The sequence below is a fragment of the Littorina saxatilis genome, linkage group LG8, assembly GCF_037325665.1.
Source record: "Littorina saxatilis isolate snail1 linkage group LG8, US_GU_Lsax_2.0, whole genome shotgun sequence".
Classification (NCBI taxonomy): Eukaryota; Metazoa; Mollusca; class Gastropoda; order Littorinimorpha; family Littorinidae; genus Littorina; species Littorina saxatilis.
Genome location: NC_090252.1, coordinates 25,869,694 through 25,886,618, shown reverse-complemented (window position 1 = coordinate 25,886,618; position 16,925 = coordinate 25,869,694). Strand labels below are relative to the sequence as shown.

Here is a 16,925-nt window from a genome sequence, read left to right as displayed (position 1 = left end):
TTTTTTTAGGCATGCTGATCAGAAAAATCTTTGCCCTTACCCCGGGGACCAGGTGCGGCTGAGATTTGAGCACTTGACTTTCCACATGGGAGATTGTACCCATCTTTTGTTGACTAGGTTTCATAACCAACACCAGTGCCAACATTAGAAGAAAGTTGAGGATAAAAATGTCACTGCACAGAATGCAGCCAGACTGTTGAGTCTTGGTATGAGTGGAAGTAGAAGGATGCTCTCATTCTGTGTAAAAGCCTCAGCAGATCTGTGATGGTTGACATGAGTGAAAGTAGAAGGATGCTCTCATTCTGTGTAAAAGCCTCAGCAGATCTGTGATGGTTGACATGAGTGAAAGTAGAAGGATGCTCTCATTCTGGGTAAAAGTCTCAGCAGATCTGTGATGGTTGACATGAACGTTCACACAGGAATGAATGTATGTTTAAACTTATACAGCGCACAGAGAACATCCACTCATATGCTTACACATGTTTAGACAAAGAGACTGTAACATTTCCATTTCCAACTCAATTTATTCATAAATAATGATGCTGATGCACAACAGTTAGAAATACAAGCATGTTTCTTGCAACAGAATTCTTTTTTTTTTTTTACAAATTTCGTCAACAAAGGAAGCATTCGCATCATTGATTTCTCTAAATACATATGAACGATCCTTCCCGTCAAACTAAAACTTGTAACTTGGAATTGTGTAGAATAAGATAAAATGTAAATTTCAAGGCAGAATATTGAAAGGAGCCTTGAACATTCTCACCAACCAAGACCCCTATGAAAAAGAGCACACACCATGACACAGGCAACTTTGCAGACACACACATACGCTCCCCACTCTCAAACTCCCATGAAACAGTCATCATCATCAAGAGATCAAACAGAAAATGGAATCACATATTTCCACATAATAAATTTGCATACTCATTAACTAATATACAATTGCAAGTAGAATATTATGGGCAAAGTATTTATCAGCTATTGATATTTTGATCAATCATTTTGCATTCAGATTTTAAACACACACACGCACACACACACACCTTGGCATTTTCATTTGAAATCTTGCACACATACAAAATGAAGAAGAATGCGTATATAATACAGCAGAATCGGCTGAAGCTCATGGAGCATTTGATTACTATTCACACCTCAGACTTGTGGCTTCTTTGCAATTTTACATCAAGCTTTTTTTCAAAATCTCAGAAACGAGCATTCACAATATTGTACAGTATTTCTAAAGTTTCACCGAAATACAAATAGGCCAAGGGAACATCACCTAAAACAGATATCCCAAAGCAAAAGGACACTTGCAGAAAATGTCACTGTACAGTGGACCATACCCCCTTTTTTAAGACCCATTTTTCTCACATTTTCTGTCCCTTCAGGTTTATAAACTTACCCCCATTTTAAGACTCCCACCTTCATAAGACCCATTTTTCTCACATTTTCTGTCCCTTCAGGTTTATAAACTTACCCCCATTTTAAGACTCCCACCTTCATAAGACCCATTTTTCTCACATTTTCTGTCCCTTCAGGTTTATAAACTTACCCCCATTTTAAGACTCCCACCTTTATAAGACCCATTTTTCTCACATTTTCTGTCCCTTCAGGTTTATAAACTTACCCCCATTTTAAGACTCCCACCTTCATAAGACCCATTTTTCTCACATTTTCTGTCCCTTCAGGTTTATAAACTTACCCCCATTTTAAGACTCCCACCTTCATAAGACCCATTTTTCTCACATTTTCTGTCCCTTCAGGTTTATAAACTTACCCCCATTTTAAGACTCCCACCTTCATAAGACCCATTTTTCTCACATTTTCTGTCCCTTCAGGTTTATAAACTTACCCCCATTTTAAGACTCCCACCTTCATAAGACCCATTTTTCTCACATTTTCTGTCCCTTCAGGTTTATAAACTTACCCCCATTTTAAGACTCCCACCTTCATAAGACCCATTTTTCTCACATTTTCTGTCCCTTCAGGTTTATACTGGCCGTATAAAATTTCATCTCACACGGCATCACTGCAGAGCGCCTAGAACTGTACCCACGGAATATGCGCGATATAAGCGTCATTGATTGATTGATTGATTGATAAACTTACCCCCATTTTAAGACTCCCACCTTTATAAGACCCATTTTTCTCACATTTTCTGTCCCTTCAGGTTTATAAACTTACCCCCATTTTAAGACTCCCACCTTCATAAGACCCATTTTTCTCACATTTTCTGTCCCTTCAGGTTTATAAACTTACCCCCATTTTAAGACTCCCACCTTTATAAGACCCATTTTTCTCACATTTTCTGTCCCTTCAGGTTTATAAACTTACCCCCATTTTAAGACTCCCACCTTTATAAGACCCATTTTTCTCACATTTTCTGTCCCTTCAGGTTTATAAACTTACCCCCATTTTAAGACTCCCACCTTTATAAGACCCGATGTCCTGAGAAATGTGGAGGTCTGAAAAGGGGAAGTTGCACTGTACAGTGTTTGAGCATTGCAGGTAGGGAAATAAGATGAAGGTTATTTGTCTTTCAACTTCATAAAACTGCAGACGACACCCGCTCCATCAAAATACACTTACTACATCAAAACCTCCATCAACCGACACATACATGTACTTTGACAAAGCAAACTACCTGCCGGGCAACCAACTAAGCCTCCTCCAAAAAATAAAGGTACTTGTACTTCCTTCCCACGAAGAGCATCTTGCCTGTCACCACAGATCCACCCAGGTTTAAACACAAAAGAAGTTTCTACCTGGGTTTAAGAGCAGCTTTCCACTGGGACACAGGGTGATTATCCACAGCCTGGAAGCTTCATTTGAACAGTGAGATTTGTAGTTGAGTCAAATTCACAAACTTAATTCAGTACAAAATTCCCACTCTGTACAAGAAGCAGCCAGGCTGTTGCTTTGTGTTGTGTGAGCAAGGGTGTTGATTTGTGTTATGTGATCAAGTGGAAGGATGCTCTTATCACATGTAAAATCTTGGAGAGGTCGGTGTTTTGTTGAACATGAAGGCTTACACAAGAAGGACGGTACCTTTAACACATTCACATACCAAACAGAAAGAAAAACGCACGTGCAACATAACCAGGCACGAAAGCCCCAAATACTGGAATCTCAACAAGCAAAGGTCCTACTTGGCCGCCCCTTTTCTGTCTGCACCAGGACTGACTATGAACTCGAGTTTGATGGGAGAGCCTGACTGACCGACCACCTTGCCCTGGCGCAACACCACAGTTTTGGCTGCCTCACACGCCGCCGGCTCTGATGTTAAGAGAGCCTTATTCAGCTCTGTGACCTCCGCCTCGGTGATTCCCGTGTCTTCCATCTTGGCCAAGCCCAGCAAGACAAACTCCTTGTCCTCCTGCCCTTCCTTGCTGCTCACACTCACTGTCTTGGGAAGAGCTTCCTCCTGAAACACACAAGTGCTTGCATTAACGGGGAAATATCTTGTAAGTGTTTAGGTGAAAATAACACTATTGCTTCATCATTACAATTTAACTTGACTGGGTGTCGTGACCAAGTGAACCGTTCTTATTTGATATACCCTTCTTGCTATTTGGTCAATACACTCTCACAAAACACTTAGCACGACCACCATGCTTTAAGATATCTTCTTTTCATGCAAAAAGCATCCTTCCTTATAAAACGCTGTTTTTTTCTCCCAATTTTCTGAGGTCTCAAAGGGGGTGTTGACTGTACTACCCCAACCATAAATCTGAATGCTGACTGTCCAAGACTGGCACTGTACCAGTTCTTTCTTGGCCTCCCTGGCCTGGCGCGTTCGCTGCTGCTTGTTCCTGCCCAGCGTGCTTATCATACGGTCCAGCATGTTGCCCTCCTTCTTGGCGCGCTGCGGCGTCTTCTTGGGCTGGGGGTTCAGGTGGTTCTTCTTGTGCAGACGCAGCGACGTGCGTTGGGAGAAACAGGTGTGGCACACGTCACACTCGAACGGTTTTTCACCTGTATGTACGCGCAGGTGGTCCTTCAGGTAGTTGCGCTGAGCAAACGCTGCTGAACAGTCTGTACACTTGAATGGACGCTCCCCTGCACACGGTCAGGGCCAAAGTCAGAGGCAAAGAAGTGAGTGCAGAAATACACATCATCATGCAGTTGCAACATACAGTCAAACCAAATGACCAATTACCCGAGAGGCAAAAAGTGGTTGTTAAAAAAAAGGTGGTCGCTGCTTTCGCTTTGTCCTTGTGACGTGCAATCATCTCGTCACTTCTTACAAGATTCAAAATGGCACTAGTAACATGTTTATCACTAAACTGGCTTAATCGGGACTCTGCGTCATATGACATGCCACAAGAAATGCAAAACGAGTGTCAAAATACTGGATCGGCTTTGGGATGCGCTTGTGAAGAAAAGTAGTCTAGCAATTTATTTTATATCATTTTTCCATCCACCGCTCTGATCGTATTTTAGACAATTAGGCGTACAAAATCTGTAGTGTAGGTATACAAACTGACCTGTATGCTTGCGTACATGGATGACCAGTAGGTTTTTCCTGGTATAGCTGGCTTCACACATGGAACACTTGTACGGTCGTTCACCAGTGTGCCGCCGGGTGTGAACCACCAAGTGGGTCTGGTGTGAGAAGCGAGCCTCACAGTATTCACATGGGTATGGTTTCTCGCCTGCAGAACACAAAAAGGAAACAGCACAATTATCAGCCTGGAAAAATTCAAATCAAAATACAGTAGAACCTGTCAAACCTTTTCACTAAAGTCAACAAAGTAATCCATTTACAAATTCATCTGAGGTTGGGTGAGAGACAACCAAAGTCTTAGCATGAAAGAAATTCTCAAAGTCAAAGGTCGTAAGTTCATGTGAAGTTTCATGAAGATCGGTTCAACACTTTTCTTGGAATCACTTTATACACTTGTGTTGTTTGCGTTTCATGCCGTGAAATGTGTGACACGTCATTCATTTTGTTACGTTAGTTGTACACAGACCAGATTTTGTGGTAAAACATTATCAGTAATCACTGTGTAGCACAAGCAATTGGTGTGTTAACTATCACTCACTAAACATTATTTGAAATGGAGTGGTATGCTTTTAAAATCCAGCGTAGTTTGCGTTTCAGATGTGACAACACAGAACCTAAAGCTCCAAAAATACAGAGAATACGAAAAATGAGCTTCTTTTGTGTTTTAGAGACAACAAACATTTTGTAACTTTACTTGAAGCAAAACAGTTCTTTGATGCAATCAACTCAAAAAGAAAGAGAGCGATCAGAGTTTAGATAGTAAATGTGACAATGATGAAACACAAAAAAAGTGCTTTTTTGCACGGAAGCAATTTACACACAAAACATGACAAAGGTCTTTTGAAATAATCATATCCTTTTTTGACACAAGTACAACAAAGAAAATACATATCAATAAATAGAACAAGAAGGGCAAAGCCCATACGACTCACATGCTTGACCTTGACCTTTACATGACCTTGACCTTCAGGGTCAAGGTCAAATAACTAAACCTAGTAATGACATCATACACTAAGAACTGCTTTAGACATTTTTCCTACCAAAATACAATGTGACCTTGACCCAAGGTGAAGGTCATCCAAGGTCATGCAACACAAAGCTGTTCATTCAAGACATAGGAAGTACAATGGTGCTTATTGGCTCTTTCTACCATGAGATATGGTCACTTTTAGTGGTTCACTACCTTATTTTGGTCACATTTCATAAGGGTCAAAGTGACCTTGACCTTGATCATATGTGACCAAATGTGTCTCATGATGAAAGCATAACATGTGCCCCACATAATTTTTAAGTTTGAAACAGTTATCTTCCATAGTTCAGGGTCAAGGTCACTTCAAAATATGTATACAATCCAACTTTGAAGAGCTCCTGTGACCTTGACCTTGAAGCAAGGTAAACCAAACGGGTATCAAAAGATGGGGCTTACTTTGCTCTATATATCATATATAGGTGAGGTATTCAATCTCAAAAACTTCAGAGAAAATGGGGAAAATGTGAACAATAGCTGTTTTTTAGGCAACATTTATGGCCCCTGCGACCTTGACCTTGAAGCAAGGTCAAGATGCTATGTATGTTTTTTGGGGCCTTGTCATCATACACCATCTTGCCAAATTTGGTACTGATAGACTGAATAGTGTCCAAGAAATATCCAACGTTAAAGTTTTCCGGACGGCCGGACGGACGGACGTCCGGACGGACGGACGGACGGACGGACGGACGACTCGGGTGAGTACATAGACTCACTTTTGCTTCGCATGTGAGTCAAAAATCTTATGTTGCTCGACCAGCCTGCATATTCCCATTCTTGACCGCTATTTTTGGTGGTATTTTCGGAAATTATTCCAGTTTTCGCATAGAAATCGGCTGTGCACACAGTTTAAGCCCGATTTGTATGCTTACTTCAGATTGAATGGTATGCATCTATCAGTGATGGTAAGATAGGATGCAGCCCTCATGTTATTGTAACACGATCTAAACTACATGAACCCCCAGTGTCATCATTAGCAAAGAATGTGTGACATATCTGACTGATTCTGTTGTTTAAGGGCAACCCGTTAGCCCTGTGTGCATGGACTTACCTGTGTGCTGCCTCTTGTGGAACTTGAGAGTATTGAGGTGAGAGAAGGCAGCGTCACAGATAGGGCAGACATACGGTCTTTCCTTGGTGTGTGTTCTCCAGTGTTCAAGCAGTCGGTAGCGGATGGCAAAAGAAGCTCCACACTCATCACACACATGCGGCCGTTCACCAGAATGTGTCTTGAGATGTCGCGACAGGTGACCTTTCTGGGCGAAGGTGGCTTTACACTTATCACATGAATATGGCCGCTCCCCTGTGTGGATTCTCAAGTGGACACTGTAGTCCTTGCGATATGCAAACACCTGAAACATCAAGTGATACATGTGTAAAGATTGTGGATTACACTTGCAGACTAAAGCAGTGCACTCTTTTGTGTGTGTGTGGTTGTTGGTTTCTTTGGGTGGGGAGGGGGGGGGGGGGGTACATTGTGGGTATTTTCCTGTTTTTATAACCCAGTAAACTCTGATACGTGTTACAGGATCTTTTCCATGCATACCTAATCCTCTGTTTTTGTGTGTACACACAAAATGGGATAAGGCATTAACATATCTGCACATAAAATGAAAAGAAAACTATCTACCTTTAACCCCCCATACGCAGTGGAGATTTCCACCCTATCTTTCTTTCTTTATTTGGTGTTTAACGTCCTTTTCAACCACGAAGGTTATATCGCGATGAGGGAAAGGGGGGAGATGGGATAGGGGAAAGGAGGGAGATGGGATAGAGCCACTTGTTAAGTGTTTCTTGTTCACAAAAGCACTAATCAAAAAATTGCTCTAGGGGCTTGCAACCTAGTACAATATATGACCTTACTGGGAGAATGCAAGTTTCCAGTACAAAGGACTAAACATTTCTTACATACTGCTTGACTAAAATCTTTACAAACATAGACTATATTCTATACAAGAACCACATAAGTGAAGAATTTTATGGGTGAGAAAAGGAAAGTAAAAGGACTTTGGGGAGGCAGAAATAGAGAAGAAACAAGAAAAAGATCCTAATTAGGTTCACGGCATCGAGAGTGATGCGACCTTCTCTCAGAAGTTAGTAGAGAAGGCTCCCCCATCCACCACCCGGGGGACGCGCCTCTACGCCAATTAGGGGGTGCGAGGTTTTCCACCCTAAACCTTCAATCTTAAAGGCTGACGTCTTTACCACAAGACCTATGCGCCCATCCAGGCCTCAATAATCTTTCATATTTTCACCAGATAAAATATTTCAATGTTAATCTTTTTCCCAAACAATCACTAAATCAGACAACATAACTACTCAATTCTTCTGAATTCCCCGAGAGTGATCTAGGCCAGTCAACAGCTAATGTCTCCTCACCTTGTTGCAGTGCTCACAGGTATGCACTTTCTTGCCCAGGTGGGTGCGCATATGAGCGACGCAGGAGTCCGGGCTCTGAAAGACAGTGTTGCAGACATTGCATTTTGTGGGCTTGTTCTCGCTGTGTTTCTTTTGGTGCCGTCGTAACGACTCCACCGTGTTGAACACTGACGGACACTCTTCACATTTGTAGACGTCGCCACCTGTGTGTTTTTTGATGTGGTTGATGAGGTCGTTAGTGGAGGTGAACTGAGCCTTGCACTCCCCACATGTAGTGCCCCCTTTCTCCTGGATGGACTTCTTGACCTTGATAAAGTCTGGCATCAAGATGGGCAGCGTCATGCCCGTCTGCTTGCTCTTCCGTCGTATGGGGGCCGAGTACTGCACCGCCTTGTCTCGACACTCAGCTTCCACTCCTTCGGGCACACTCACAGCCACTGGTAGCAACTCTGCAATGGGAAACACGAGAACCACCATGCTTTCTGTTCTCTTGCTGATAAGACTGGTGATAAGGCAAAACAAAACAAAATGTTTGTTTCCGATGACAAGGCCAAAACAATAAGGGTTGGTAAGAGTCTAAGACAGTAATATTGTTATTCTTTTTGTTTTAAATTAAGTATCCTTTTTTTGAACCCAGATGCAAATGGCTTTTATTGGCCAAAACTCATGCCAACTGTGTCCCCAAGATATCAGAGAAGAGTAGCTTCCCTTGTAAAGTCTGCAAATTCAAGTTTTAATATTTTTAATTATTTGTTCTCTGCAGGGTTTTAATTTATTTGACTCGTTTTGGGGCCTAATCAAAACACCCACCCTGAACAAAATCACTTGCTGTTTGCTTATATATATCTATATATATATACGACTTGTGTCTGTGTGTCTGTGTGTCTGTGTGTGAGTTCGCGATGCACGGCCAAAGTTCTCGATGGATCTGCTTCAAATTTGGTGGGCATATTCAGGTAGACCCGGGACAGGACACAACCTGGTCGATATTTCAACACGTGCTCTCAGCGCGCAGCGCTGAACCGATTTTGGTTCCACCTCAGCTATTTTGGTTCCACCTCAGCTACCCGGGCCCCCATACCGACACACCAAAGCCAAAGTTCTCGGTGGATCTTTTTCAAATTTGGACACCGTATTCAGCTACACCCCGGACACAATATCATCGATGAGATATTTCAACACGTGCTCTCAGCGCGCAGCGCTGAATCGATTTTGGTTTTTGTGTTCATTTCACCATTATAAGTAACTCTTCCTTATCTTCTCATCTTCTCCAGGTTTTCAGCGTTTACCTCCCTTCCTTCGTATGGTGCACTATAGTATGAGTGGGGCGTCTTCGGATATTCCCGGCGTTCTGTTACTATTTTTAGAAGGTCACCGCAGTGTCCAGAACGTAAATTGGACCCGTAAATTATCCTCACTGTAAAAGTGCAAAGGTCGAATCAATTTATAGCCACGCGAAAAATACACTGTCATCTATCTCTCTATAGATACGGCTTCTCTGTGTTTGTGTGTGTGTGTGTGTGTGTGTCTCTCTATGTGAGCAACACCTGGGGATTGTTCAGTTCTGTTTGTGATGTGGTCTGGCGGCTTTTGTGTATTTGTATGTACTGGCCTTCCTTTGAAAAGCCATAACAGTTCAAAAGGGCTTACAGATAAGCTATAAATTGCTCAATCCTGTTTGAGTGGAGTTCGCCTCCAAAGGTGATTAACACGGTTACATTCGTCGACAAGGATGGGACTCGATATGGTCAGGAATGGCATTATGGCCACTGAATCATTTTCGTGCTGTTTCCATTCCACGAATCTGGGAGGGACCTAAGCTTGGCGGGTCCATTGTTCGGACCCGGCGAAGCCGGCGTACGGCTCTAAGTACTTCTTCCCGGCGAAGCCGGCTACCCGGCGAAGCGGGTATTCATTCTAGTATATATATATATATATATATTCCATTTTAGCCACGACAGACAATACATTGAAAAGATTTTTAAAAAAAGAACTAGTACTCAACGAGCCACACTGACATCTGATATGTAAATTGTAATGCTAGTTTTCTTGTTCAACAGCAACATACCAGCTCTGCCTTGGATTTCACCAGATTTTTCTGATCTCAACTACACGTTGTGAACAGTGAAGTAAAAAAAAAAATCTCTCATCCTTTCATCAGCATTAAATTTGCTGCTGATAACGGTACAGTTCATTATAAATTAAAGAATAATCTTAGACAAACGGATTGATTGGAACAAGTTCACAAAGTGACTGTTTAATAACCAGTATCATACTGCTCTTGCCAATTTAACACGCACACACAAAGAGCTGTGCTTTCATCTGACAGAGCTGTAGAGCTCAACAATGTCTGACATGTGCACCATCCACAGGTTATTTATTTATTTATTTTTTCATTTTCATTACTTTATTGTCCCATCGCTGGGAAATTCAGGTCGCTTCCTCCCAGTGGAAAGCTAGCAGCAACGGAGTCGCGCTACCCAGGTGTCTGCGTGTTTAGGTGTATTCAGCCACCTGCACTTATGGCAGAATGACCAAGGTCTTTTACGTGCCATTGTGATGACACGGGGGTGGGACATGGCTTCCGTCTCTGGGTCTGCACATAAAGTTGACCCGTGTCCGTCCCGGCCCGAATTCGAACCTGCGACCTTTCGATCACAAGTCCAGTGCTCTACCAACTGAGCTACCGGGCCCCCAAACAATAACATTTATGCAAACCTTGCTGGTCAGTAGATGTCAAGGCGTCAGAGGTCAGCACAGAGGCAGTGGCGGCCTGCAGGGGCTGGGGGGTGATGATAACCAAGTTGGCCGGCTGTAAGAGGTTTTCTACCATGCAGACGTGAACGTTGAACTCCACCTCTGTAGGCCATGTCTTGTAGCACACGCTGCACATCAACCCGCTCTCCCCTTCCTTCTGCAGTGCTTGTCTGTAGTCTGTGGTATTGGGCTGAGTAATCTGAATTTAAATGAACAAGTGGTTATTATTTTGGGGGGTTATATATAATAAATATATTTTATAAATGTTAACCTCTGACAGTGACACAAATCACCAAAATAAAATATATACCTGTCCATTAATTATAAATATTCTCAGTCACACAATAGACCTAATGCACTGCCACTGCCTGCAGCTCTATTGTTTTGCTTTTTCTTGTTATACTTATAGAGAGAGCGACAAATTCACAATCCACATCGAAGTGTGAGGAAATGACATAAAACTTAAAAGGAGATTTGAGGACACTAAGTCATGCAGAAGGGGTCTATGTCGACCAAATTGTGGTGCATTCCCTGTAGGTCTGCTTCCTGTAGTTGTTTTTCCTGTATACAGGGAATACAAATTAGGCACACACAAAAAAAGTCTGTTTACGGTATCCCGACCGACCCTATTTTTTTGCGCGACCCTAGACTTTTTTTGGGCATTTGGGGGAAAAAAAATTAAATAAAACAAAAATAAATAAATAAAAGTCTTTGTTTTTGGGCAAAATAACTTAAACATATGGGGTTTTTTTGGGGAAAAAAAAATCCCAACCTACCGACCCTATTTTTTTGCCTATGTTACCGTAAACAGACTTTTTGTTTTTTTTGTTGGCCTTATACACCTAGAAGCATTTCCTGTAGGTTTTCTTGAGCCTCCTTTGAAGTCAATGTGACTGATGCATCCTCATACATAACGTTTTTACCCAAAGTTTGTTGGTCTAGAAACGTTCTGACACAAACATTCACCTCAAAGTGCAAAGAAAATAGCATGTTTACTTTAGTCACAACTTAACTAACAAACCTCAGTTAATTAATATCTAGTTATAACGACACTCATGCGGCAGCTTTGCCATCAAGTTGGAGTGTCGATATACATGTATATATATTATTATTAATTATAAATAATGAAACATATTGATGCTATGGACAAAATGAAAACAAATCTAAAACAAAGTCTTACAATTACAATTTACATCACTGTGATTTTTCGCAATTTGACATTAAATACAATGAAAGATGTTTTTTTAAAAGTATTGAGACTCATTGGGACAAATTCCAGGGGAGAGTTCCACACAATTCTGCCAGAATAAGCTAAACTTGACTTAAAAGAGAGATGATCTGTATCTTTGGAATGAGGACATGAAGTATTCGGTTTGGTTTGGCTTGAAATTTTGCAATGAAAGCACGTGGGTGCACGGCCGGAGAGGATTTTGTGAAGGAGCATGCCTTTATTTAATTTTAATTTAAATCTTTCTCTTAAGTTAATGGCAGAATCTCAAGTTTCTTATTTATAATCATCAAGTACGAGACTAAATTAATTCAATAAAATTAGTTTCTGCACTCCTCTGTGTAAACTATACAATAATGTTAAAATATTAGCACTGGCAGAGTCTCAGATGGTCAAACAATAATCCGTAATGGTTTGTATGCATGTTTTGCGTTAAAAAAAAATTATTATAACCTTGACTGGCTTGAGTGCTGATCAAGAAAGTGTTTAAATTCTTTAATACAACTGATACATTTTCTTTGATATGGTTTTACACATCAACTGAACATGATGCGCCTGAGACAAATAATTATCAATATTTATAAACTCACAAAACTTTGTGATCTCTTACCTCCTCTATTAATAGGGCCATCGTTGCCAATTAATATGGAATAAGCAGTTATACTCTAGTTAGTAGTTGCTACCCATGCACAACTAGACCACAGAGAAAGAGATTTTAGTGAGAGAAAAACCCCACTTTAAATCATTCACAATATAAATGTATAAATTACAATTTATACAAAAAAGTTGCATTTTGTTAGTAGTGTTCTGATTTAGTTGAACATGTTAATTGTTTTGTCTTCATCATGTCAGCTCATGTGGTCTTTTGTCTCCTAAAGTCTCATTTACCTTTTACTTAACTTGGCAAAACTGGTAACAACTTGGGTTACTTGCACAGATATGAACACATGTAATGATGTATCATTTGTATATTATATACTGGTATTGAACAGCAATTTAGTAGTAAAACAGTTTACTGTTAAGTTCAGCTTTCTTTCTTGTTTGCAGACATGAAGCACTATTATTTTTAAATTAAATCTATCGTTTTTTGTAGGAGTCTGTTCTAGTTTTGATCGGATGATTAAAGGAAAGTAAAATGCGTGCGCTCTGTGATTGTTTGCGCTGTCATGATTTTCGATTGAGGAAGTTCGTCGAAACAAGGGCCGAACAAGACTGAAAATTAGGTCATATGCCGCCGTGGGTGCCCCGACAGTACAGTGGATTAATCGGCTCTACGTGAAACCAGATTGTACTGTACTTCTTACCATATTGCTTCCTGTTGTTGAATTCAGTGCGCTCACGTCTATTGTGGTAACCCCGTGATTTCGATCTTCCATACTGATGAAAATAAGCTTTTTTCTTAAAACTTTTTAGTCGTTTGTGTTCGTTCGGAATAGAAATGAAAACGAGGCTGTGGTGAGAGTTGTTCCCCTTAGTATGTACAGGGACTACCAAGACATCATTGTAGATTTGGTGTGGCAACTTTCGATCTCAAATTCTTCTGTTGATGTCTTTGGCTATTCACTTGCCATTATCTATAACAAATACGCCAAGTTCCCCTCGAAAATTATAGGAGTCGGATCGAGTTTTATTCCCGAGAGCAGTTTTGCTTGCAATTTCAGGTCAAACTCAAAGGAAGTCAGTCAGTTGCAGGGTAGTATGTGTGTGTGTGCACGACTGTGTGTGTGTGTGTGTGTGTGTGTGTGTGTGTGTGTGTGTGTGTGTGTGTGTGTGTGTGTGTGTGTGTGTGTATGTGTTTAACATTGAAAATAGCAACAACAAAAGCTTATGAATCAGTACACAATCCCGCACATACTGATATCGAACCGAGCATTAACTGGCGAAAAAAGTTGATAATGAGGTGCTAACTAAGTACCCACACGGGAGGTGGCAACGTCACGTATGATCTACAACAGTAACTTGACAGGTACATGTATATGATCTACAACAGTAACAGGTACATGTATATGATCTACAACAGAAACAGGTACATGTATATGATCTACAACAGTAACATGTACAGGTATATGATCTACAACAGTAACATGTACAGGTATAAGATCTACAACAGTAACACGGGTACATGTATACGGTCTACAACAGTAACAGGTACAGGTATGAGATCTACACCAGTAACTGGTACAGGTATATGATCTACACCAGTAACAGGTACAGGTATATGATCTACAACAGTAACAGGTACATGTATATGATCTACAACAGTAACAGGTACATGTATATGATCTACAACAGTAACAAATACAGCGGGTATATGATCTACAACAGTAACAGGTACAGGTATAATGATCTTCAAGTTCCGCTTCACACACACCGTCTGTCGTCGCCCGTTTTTAAACGCTTGCTTCTATTTATATATATATATATATATATATATATATATATATATATATATATATATATATATATGTGTGTGTGTGTGTGTGTGTGTGTGTGTGTCCGCGATGCACGCCCAAGGTTCTCGATGGATCTGTTTCAAATTTGGTGGGCATAATCAGGTAGACGTGGGCATATTCAGGTAGACCCCGGACACAACCTGCTCGATGAGATATTTCAACACGTGCTCTCAGCGCGCAGCGCTGAACCGATTTTGGTTTTTCTCTGGATCCATTTATGACGGCTTACTAGTGCCAAAACCTCATAATTGTAATTATCAAGAGAAAATTAATAATTTTCCCTTGATAATTACCATTTTCACGTCTTTATTACTAATTTTCCCGGGTAAATTACTAATTTTCCCGGAATAATTACTAACTTTCACCTGTTAATTACTAATTTTTAGTTTTGGCTCACTTCCTGACGGATTGCTAGTGCCAAAATTAGTAATTTTCCCGTGAAAATGAGTAACTAACAGGTGAAAACAGTAACTGACAGCGTTAATTAGAAATTATCACGTGATAATGGGTAACCCCAGGTTTTGGCACTAGTAAGCCGTCATAAGGCTTACTAGTGCCAAAACCTCATAATTGTAATTATCAAGGGAAAATGAGTAATTTTCCCTTGATACTTATCCATTTTCACGTGTTAATTACTAATTTTCCCGGGAAAATGACTAACTTTCAACTGTTAATTACTAATTTTTAGTTTTGGCTCACTTCCTGACGGATTGCTTGTGCCAAAACTAAAAATTAGTCATTTTCCCGTGAAAATTACTAATTATCCCGTGAAAATGAGTAACTAACGAGTGAAAACAGTAACTGACAGCGTTAATTAGTAATTATCACGTGATAATGGGTAACCCCAGGTTTTGGCACTAGTAAGCCGTCATATCCATTCCCAGTAACTCTTCCTTATCTTCTCCAGTGTTTTCAGCGTTTATCTCCCTTCCTTCGTGTGGCGTCAATCCATATTCCCGTTACTACGTTACTATTTTTAGAATGTCACTGCACTGTCCAGAACGCTTTCATTGCACCCGTAAGTTGTCCTTACTGTAAAAGTGAAAAGGTCGAATCAATTTATAGCCACGCGTGTGTGCAGACTCTCCTCGGTGTCCGAACACCCCCGTGTGTACACGCAAGCACAAGACCAAGTGCGCACGAAAAAGATCCTGTAATCCATGTCAGAGTTCGGTGGGTTATAGAAACACGAATATACCCAGCATGCTTCCTCCGAAAGCGGCGTATGGCTGCCTAAATGGCGGGGTAAAAACGGTCATACACGTAAAAGCCGTGGGAGTTTCAGCCCATGAACGAAAAAAAAAATAGCCACGCGAAAAATACACTGTCATCTATCTCTATATATTTATAGATATAGATATACATATATATATATATAGCCTATATATACGGCTTCTGTGTGTGTGTGTGTGTGTGTGTGTGTGTGTGTGTGTGTGTTTGTGTGTGTGTGTGGGCAACACCTGTGGATTTGTAGAGTTCTGTTTGTGATGTGGTCTGGCGACTTTGGTGTGTCTGTATGTTCAGGCCTTCCTTCGAGAAGCCATAACAGTTATTCTCAATCCCGTTTGAGTGGACTTCGCCTTCAGTGTGGTGTTTCGGCACTCGGTTACATTTGGCGTCGTCGACAGCAATGGGACTCGACATGAAATGTTCAGGCCACTGAATCATTTTCGTGCTGTTCCCATTCCACCTGGGAGGGACCTAAGCTTGGCGGGCCATGCTTCGGAACTTTGGGGACAAAGTTCATTCAAAGGGGGTCGAGTGTGACAGGGAGACTACCGTCGCCCTTCACAGCAGACTCTGCAGAGTTGTTCGCCTTAGAAGTTGTGGGCTTTCCTTGCATGTAAAGTTGTCCTCACTGTAAAAGTGCAAAGGTCGAATCTATTTATGGAAAAATCCACTGTCATCTATCTCTATTTATATATATATAGATAGATATATACGGCTTCTGTGTCTGTGTCTGTGTCTGTGTGTGTGTGTGTGTGTGTGGAGGCAACACCTGTGGATTGTAGAGTTCTGTTTGTGATGGGGTCTGGCGGCTTTTGTCTGTCTGTATGTTCTGGTATTTGAGAAGCCATAACAGATAATATAGGGCTTAGAAATAAGCTCTAAAAATTCTCAATCCCGTTTGACAGGACTTCGCCTTCAAAGGTGATTGTGGTGAACCGCCACGCTGTCTGTCTCTGTCTCGCGATTCACCCCGGCGAAGCCGGGTATTCCTTTAGTCCCTTTATATAATTTTTTTTTGAAACACCTGCAATGATTTGTTCAAAACTGCTCCGAAACTATGCCAAATAATAAATTGAATTTCAATCAGCGAGCGCTTTGCTTCGCCCAGCTCTCCTGTGTTAGGAGCCGGATTCCGTTCGTCATCATATTAATTTAATAATTTATTTAGTCATGGTAGATACCCATTCGTCAACTTGAGCAGATTAAGACCGTTGGATTGAGGAAGTCAAACCTACAGTCAAGCAAACGCATGCATATTCCATGCCATACAATGCTAAAACGCTTTGCATAATATAAACAACCCGTTGGAGAATATCACGGTCTGGAATGACTTCCAAACAC

The 16,925-nt window shown here is 41.0% G+C and overlaps 1 protein-coding gene across 2 annotated transcripts; it reads right to left on the bottom strand.

Moving 5' to 3' along the window:
* Positions 1 to 504: 504 nt before the first annotated feature.
* On the bottom strand, positions 505 to 13,487 carry LOC138973147 (zinc finger protein 436-like). Of its 2 annotated transcripts, XR_011457898.1 has the most exons (8): positions 13,206 to 13,487; positions 10,635 to 10,872; positions 7,917 to 8,365; positions 6,589 to 6,889; positions 4,491 to 4,658; positions 3,767 to 4,062; positions 2,133 to 3,427; positions 505 to 1,950 (listed from the first exon to the last, which is right to left on the bottom strand). XR_011457898.1 is itself a non-coding variant. In XM_070345822.1 (7 exons), the coding sequence occupies exons 1-7, from the start codon at positions 13,275 to 13,277 to the stop codon at positions 3,149 to 3,151; spliced, it is 1,803 nt and encodes a 600-aa protein (XP_070201923.1). In that variant the 5' UTR covers positions 13,278 to 13,487; the 3' UTR covers positions 505 to 3,148. The 2 variants fall into 2 exon arrangements, 1 of the variants encoding a protein (XP_070201923.1); XM_070345822.1 differs by having other exon boundaries at positions 505 to 3,427.
* Between the last annotated feature and the right edge of the window lie 3,438 nt (positions 13,488 to 16,925).